Below are 7,422 nucleotides of genomic sequence, written 5' to 3'. Positions count from 1 at the left end.
CATGCACTTAGAGAGAAACTACTTCAAGTAGATAACCTCACACTAGACAAGTGCATTGAGTACTGTAGAACTGAGGAAGTCACTCGTCAAAGATCTGAATTGATGAAGACTAATAGTGCAGCTGCACAGCTGAGTGTAGAGGCAATTAACAAGAGGGCAAAAGGCAGCAATAGCATGCAGAATTTCAGGCGTAAAGGTCAGGATAGTAAGCCAACTCAGAGAGATAACTATGTCACTGATTGTGGATTTTGTGGATCGTCACACAAAAGGAATAAATGTCCTGCATATGGAGAACGGTGCACTGGCTGTGGTCGGAAGAACCACTTTGAAAAAGTGTGTAGAAGAAAATATGTGAAGGAGATTTCAAAAGGAAACAACAGTGGCAGCAGTGAAAATGATGATGATACTGATAATGATGATGGATTCAAAATTGATTGTATTTCTTCCAAGTGCAACAGGGGAGAGAGAAAGCAGCGATGGTATCAAGTAATCGGAGTCCATGGACAAAGGATCAAGTTCAAGGTAGATACCGGAGCAGACATCAACACACTTCCAAGGCAAGTCTTTTGGCAGATGAGGGGTGAGTTTCATCTGTATCCAGTTGAAGAAATGATCTACAACTACACCAGAGGTAACGTTAGCTGCCTAGGAAGAATCTTTGTTCCATGCGAAGTAAACAAGAAAGTGCATGTGTTGGAGTTTCACGTAATTGATAGTAATGATGTCAAACCTGTGCTTGGATGGGAAGCTGCAGAAGATTTAGGTCTAGTAGTGAGGAAATTTATTGACCAGATCACTACTGAATCGGAGCAGGAAGATAATGAGCAGGAGACTCCGCTCAACCTACCTGGTAAATGCAAAGGTTACGAAGATTGTTTTAAAGGGGTTGGAAAGTTTGATGGGGTGTATAAAATTGTGCTGAAGGAAAATGTCTCACCAGTTGTTCATGCCCCCAGGAAAATTGCCTTCGCACTAAGAGAGCCACTCAAGAAGGAGTTGCAACGGATGGAACAGCACGACACCATCCAAAAGGTGGAGGGACCCACGGATTGGGTCAATTCAATGGTGGTGGTTCACAAGAAGAATAATGGACTCAGAGTATGCCTGGACCCCAAGGACCTCAACATGGCCATCAAGAGGGAGCACCGGCAATTACCAACCCTGGATGAGTTTTCTGCTGAAGTCGCAAATCAAGCTAAGTATTTCTCGGTACTTGATGCTAGAACAGGATTTCTCCATATGATGCTTGATGATGAGAGTGCGAAATTATGCACCTTTAACACCCCTTGGGGACGCTACATGTTCAAGAGATTGCCGTATGGTTTGAATTTAGGATCAGAAATTTTTCACACCAAGTTTTCTGAAATATTCAAAGGCAGGGGTGAAGATTTATATTGATGATGTATTGATTTGGGGCAAGACGGAGCAAGAGCATGATGACAGGTTAAGAGCAGTGCTGCAAAGAGCAAGGGAATCTGGAGTCAAATTTAATGGTGAGAAATGCCAAATTGGACAGGAATCCGTAGAATTTTTGGGTCATTGCTTTTCTGCAGCTGGCATGACACCTGCTGAGAGCAGAGTTAAAGCCATTGTGAACATTAAAACTCCAGAGAATATCAAGGCATTAGAAAGATTCTTAGGAATGGTACAATATGTTGCTCGTTTTATACCAAACCTTTCCAGTATTGCAGCACCACTCCGCCTTCTCAAGAAGAAAGAAGTGGAATGGCACTGGGACCAACCCCAAAGAGAAGCATTTGCCAAGCTGAAGCAGTTATTATCATCAGCACCAGTCCTCAAATATTTTGATGTCAACAAACCCATTACCATGTCTGTCGATTCATCGAGAAATGGGCTTGGAGGGACCATAATTCAAGACGGACACCCAATAGCCTATGCATCGAGGGCACTCACAGCAGCTGAAACAAGGTATTCGCAAATAGAGAAAGAGTTGCTTGCCATTGTGTATGGATGTGAGAAGTTTCATCAGTATGTTTATCACAAGGAGATACTGGTTGAAACTGATCATAAGCCCTTGATTGGAGTGTTCCGAAAGCTAATCAATGACTGTCCACCTAGACTGCAGCGAATGATGATGCGGCTTCAGAGATATGATATTCAATTAGTTCACAGGCCAGGAAAAGAGATGTACATTGCAGACACCCTATCCCGAGCATTTATTCAAGAAGACAGAGAGGTGGAGATCAGCATGTTACAGCTGTGTCAAGAGATGGAGCTTCAAGTTGCAGCAATCACAGCGGCCCTTCCCATTGTGGACTCAAGACTTCAAAGCATCAAAGCTGAGACTGCAAAGGATCCTGCGATGCAAAAGCTACGCAAGTACATCAAAACAGGTTGGCCCAAAGATTTTATGAATGAGCCTGATGGAGAGCTTGGGGAATTTGCAACTTGTAAAGCTGATATCTATGAACATGATGGATTGCTATTTAAAGGAAGTGCAATAATAATTCCAACCTCGTTAAGAAAACTAATGCTAGACAAGGTTCACTTTGCTCATCAGGGTTTAAACAAATGCAAGGCAAAGGCTCGGGGTGTTTTATTTTGGCCAAAGATGAATTCTGAAATTACTGATTTGGTTCAGCAGTGCCAGATATGTTGTCAGTTCCAGTCTGCAAAGATTAAAGAGCCATTACAGCAATTTCCAATTCCAGAGTCTCCATGGAGCATGATTGCTGCTGATGCTTTTGAGTACAGGAGAGCCAACTATCTCCTCTTGGTTGATTATTATTCTAAATTTACCATACTGTGCAATCTGGCAAACTTATCGTCCGTAGCAGTGGTTAATCAATTAAAATCAATCTTTTCGCAGCATGGAGCACCACAAGTAATAATCTCAGATCCCAGGCAAGAAAGGTCATATATGACAACAGATATCATCACAAATACTGAGCAAGATATGTAACCAGATCTGGTCAGACTAAAATGCAGATGTGGAAGTAGACATCAAACAATTGCACGTCTGGCCACATCTGAGTCCAGGTTGAAGTACCAGAACTGAAATCATTTATGTAAAGTCCGCCAGGAAACAGAATTTTACGCAGTCAGATCTGTTTACAAATAAAGCGTCAGACCTGATGCCAGGTATCAGAACTGTTCCCAGACTTGATCGCGTGTTTCGCGGAGAGGCAGGTGTCAGACCTGAATACATATATGTCATGTTGCCAGGTCTGATAGTAGATATGAGGACATGTATGTTGGCAGGTGTGTAACGACGCGGTCCGGGGAGGAGGCTATATGCGAAAGTGCGAGTTAAAGGTCCATAAGTAACAGAAAGAACAAAAGCACAATATCAGTAGACAGATATCTTTATATCAAAAAGTTTACATATAGAAAATTGCATTTATTGCATGCAACTAGCTTTTTCAACTGTTATAAAAATAAAATTAACTTCAGAAACAAGATTGTTATAAGTATAATCAGCAATAAACATACAAACATAAAATCAAAATAGGGATCGTTGATTTAAAATGATTTAAAAACTAACCCCGACACTTAAAATCTTTTGGTAAAAGACGTGTCTCACTTTAAATGAACATTTAAAAAATATGATTTATAACCATCTAATAAGTGATATAAAACAAAAATGAAATCACTAAAATTTTTAAAGCAATTGAGGAACATTTTAATCCTGCTTTTCATGGTCTTTCTTGGCCTTTCTTGCTTTCTTTTCTTTTTTTCTCTCTTCTTTCATCCTCTTGAATTCTATCTCCTTCCTGATCCGTGCCCTCATTTCACTCATTTTGGTACCCATCTTCCTATGAAGAGAGGTTTCACTTTCTCGCCTTAACTTCTTTTCTTTACAAAAATGTTTTGCCATATCTGTAATACAAAGGGAAAGATACAAATTGAAAAAAATTATGATCTGTTAGAAATCAATATGAATTATTATATGCAACCTTCAGCACAGCCACCCAGATAAGAACCCAGTTAATTAGAGAGCTTTTACTGCTTTCAATGTTAAGTATTAAAGTCTTTCCTATTTTGGCGTGAGAATGATCATCAAGGACCCTATTTTGACTGAAGTTTGACATCACTTTCTCGTTGGGAGACTATGATCAAGGGTACACCTCATCACTATTTTCTTGAAATTTTTCTTATTCTTTTTTTTTTAGAGAACTAACCCAATATTTTAAAAGCCACAACACACACCTCTCCCCTTTCCATGAACACGTACATAACATATCAGAAGATTTGATAAAGCGTCTTTATCACAATACTTTCGAACTAGTTTGAGAAAGAGGTAGCACTGGTATCAACTCACCCATAATTGCTTTCAAGGCTTTGGGATACAGCCCTGGTCGAGACTCTGTCGTTTTCCCCAGAGGTCCCTTCTGGACTCCACCCAGCAATGAGCATTTCATTACAGCATCATCCGTGAACACCATCTCTAAAAGACTGCGCACTATGCTGCTGTGGGTTTTGCTTTTGGACTTTAGACCCAGTAAAGCATCATCATTTACGTATATGCCAGAACCAGGGTGCAGTTCTACACTCTGCAATCAAAAACACCCTTTCAGTAAGCATCAGAATCAATATTAGCATAATAAGAAAAAAGCTCACACTTACATCTTCATCCCCCTTTTTGTACCGAAGGTGAGACAAGTATTCCTCTGTCTTCAAAGGTTTGGGCTTTTTCCCATGAACATATGCATCATCATCTTCATCTTCATCTTCATCATTATCATCGTCATCTTCATCCTCCTCACCACTTTCTTTGGCATTCTCACATTTATTTCCATTTTCTTTCTCTTGATTATTTCTATCTATATCTTCTTCCTCCTCACTACTTTTATTTTTATCTTCATTCTCTTCAATATTTCCAATTTTGTCTTCTTCATCACTTGACTCTTCACCACTTTCATCTTTCTCTTTACCTACTGCAAACTCTTCATCACTGCTGCTGAAATTTGTGCTGGGTTTTGCTGTACTTTCCGAACGAGCTTTGATATGGCTAATTTTATTCTCTTTAGTGGTGGATGCTTTTCCTACCTTTGCCCCACTAAGAACATTCCCATCCATTTCCTTGTCTGGCAAAACTCGCTCAGTGTCACTGGCTTTTTGTACAGGACTGATTGATGGTCTATTCCCAGTAACTGTAAGAAAATAGCGTAAGTATTTCACAAGAAGCACAATAAATGAAAAAACAGACATGAAAAGATAAATAGTGAGCATACATTTGAGAGATTCCGTCAAGATGGGAGTGGATGAGCAGTGGACTGCTGCACTTCGCTTTTTGATCTCATCAGCCTGAGACTTGGCAGCCTTCAGATTCAACGCAGAGAGCTAAAATAGAAGTAAGCAACTGAAAACTTGGAAACACAATAAAAGAAACTGAAAATCGGTCGTGTACAAACCTGCTTGGGAAGTTTCTTTTCTTCTTTCTTTTTCACAACTTTGTCACAACTTCCAGCAGATTTCTTCGCCTTTTTCATCAATGCTCTACGCTGCTTTTCCAACAAAGATTTCTCAGCGCGCATGGAATCATCATTGCGCTTTCTCTTCCTATGACGCTTCACGGGCTCGGGCACAGCATGTTCGGCATCTACAAATAATAATCCATGAAAAAATTCATTTTGTACACTATGAGAAGCAAAACTATTTTCATCCTCCTGCATAACTCAGAATAAAATTACAAATCCAAAATTAAGAGGTCTCCTACAATCATTCTCAGTCAGGTTGGATTCCGTTTAAGTAGAGCAATAACTCCAGAGCTAAAAGACTTCAGTAAAAATACGAGGTATCTAAGGTTTTTCGTGGCATTGACGAAAGGGAGATGATCAAAATTGGCCAATGTACCTGCTTCGCGCGAAGCTAGCACATACATGCTGGACGTAACCGATAGGTTAAGTGTGGCGCAGAACAAATTATTTCCGAATAAAAATCGATATGGTCCGCAGGAAAAATACCTTAAAAATACCTTACTAGAAATCCGTTTCCAAAGTGTCTTTACCAATAAAGTCCTTTAGAAGCACACAACCGGCCACCTATCCCACCCTGCTCCCAAGGTGGAGGCTCGGTTATCGGAAAAGATTTTAGCGTTGTTTATGGAACCTGTCAGTCAAATGGTAACGAAACTTACCAATACCATCCGGATTCAATTCTTCTTCGTGGTTGCTCTTGTGCTCCGACATTTTCCAAGTCCCAGTACTACACGCAAGAAAGTTCACTGGGCGGGAGTCTTGTACAAGTGGCGAGGAGGGAGCCGTTGAGAATAGGAAAGAGGGCAAAATATCCGGAAGTACCAACACCCCAAATCGAAATACTGCAATACACAGGTTGAATAAAGTATGAAACCTGTGCTATTTTCCTAGTTAATAACATTTATTAACTACCAAATAAGACAATAAAATGATCGAGAAACAGTAAAACAATGTATTTAAGTTTGCTCTTATCGAAGTATTACTTCAACAGTTCGAAATCTTGTAACCAGGACCAGGAAACGTTCAACTACTCACTTCATTTCATGCAAACCGCTTTTTAACCAGAACGGAGATTTTATAACTCTTAAACCCTAAAGCCAAAGCCTTCTCTTCGAAGGGAAACGAAAATTGTTTTCTGGATGTACGTTGAGTACATAACGGACCTCTCGGACTATGGCAGACCACGAAAGATCAAACAACTTGATTAGCGTATTGTCCCGCATGGCGTTTGTTTTGTTTTGTTTACCCATCCCATCTATCTGCTGGTTTGCCGGTCTGATGTGCCCACCTTGCGGATGTGCCGTAATATTAACCGTCGTTTCTGTTGAAGTCCGCACGCTCAAGTCTGACCATATGTAATTATTAGAAAGGTTCATGATTTTTTTATTTATTTTTTTCTAAATTATCTCCCGAAATGGTCTAAACGTAGAGTGCTCCTCCTGAAGACTTAACCTCTTTCTTATTCACAGTGAAGGTATGTCAGCCACTGAGAAGTCGAGTTCTGAATCGTCGAGCCCTGAGAGCAGTGGTGATGAATCCTCTGATGGCATTACTCTCCCTGAACCTCCTCCAAAGAAAAGGAAACAATGGCTCCTAGGACAACCGGTTTGTGATTTTCATTGTCTCACTTTGTGCACTCCTACTGCTTCGGTACTGCATTGTAGACATTTTTTTTCTTTCCCAGTTGCCTACTCACATGCTGAACTGCCTGATTGCCCAGGGCCAGGATGAAGCTTCCTGCAGTGATGAGTCTTCTGATAGATCTCTACTCTCTGAACTGCATCGGAGTAATAGCACCCAGCCAGAAGAACTCAACATTGAATCAAATTTCCAGACGTCATACAATGATACAGCAGTAGCATTTAGTGCTGATGGGCCAGACAGTACTTCACTTGAAAACACAGCATCTGAAAGTTCATCCGCACCCAGCATCAGTGCCGACTCCAGTTCAGATAGTGAACATTCAAAATCCTCCACGTCA

General features: G+C 40.6%; 1 protein-coding gene across 1 annotated transcript; it reads right to left on the bottom strand.

The window, feature by feature from the left end:
* Window positions 1–3,643: 3,643 nt before the first annotated feature.
* Window positions 3,644–6,152, bottom strand: LOC127751331 (myb-like protein X). Its single transcript, XM_052274731.1, has 7 exons — window positions 6,101–6,152; window positions 5,376–5,563; window positions 5,196–5,304; window positions 4,749–5,114; window positions 4,588–4,691; window positions 4,283–4,514; window positions 3,644–3,840 (listed from the first exon to the last, which is right to left on the bottom strand). Exons 1-7 carry the CDS (start codon window positions 6,150–6,152, stop codon window positions 3,644–3,646), a joined length of 1,248 nt encoding a protein of 415 aa, XP_052130691.1.
* Window positions 6,153–7,422: the final 1,270 nt, after the last annotated feature.

The sequence above is a fragment of the Frankliniella occidentalis genome, unplaced genomic scaffold, assembly GCF_000697945.3.
Source record: "Frankliniella occidentalis isolate FOCC.00 unplaced genomic scaffold, Focc_3.1 Scaffold430, whole genome shotgun sequence".
Taxonomy (NCBI): Eukaryota; Metazoa; Arthropoda; class Insecta; order Thysanoptera; family Thripidae; genus Frankliniella; species Frankliniella occidentalis.
Note: the sequence above shows the minus strand (reverse complement) of the source record. Positions and strands in the feature narration are given on the sequence as shown.

Bases quoted from the DNA above. Each gene is read 5' to 3' on its own strand.
- LOC127751331 (XM_052274731.1), bottom strand. From the start codon at position 6,152: ATGTCGGAGCACAAGAGCAACCACGAAGAAGAATTGAATCCGGATGGT. The intron at 4,692-4,748 runs GTGAGAATGCCA...ATAATGATGAAG, and splicing joins GAAAGAAAATGGAAATAAAT to ATGAAGATGAAGATGATGAT. The intron at 4,515-4,587 runs GTAAGTGTGAGC...TTTTGATTGCAG, and splicing joins ACAAAAAGGGGGATGAAGAT to AGTGTAGAACTGCACCCTGG.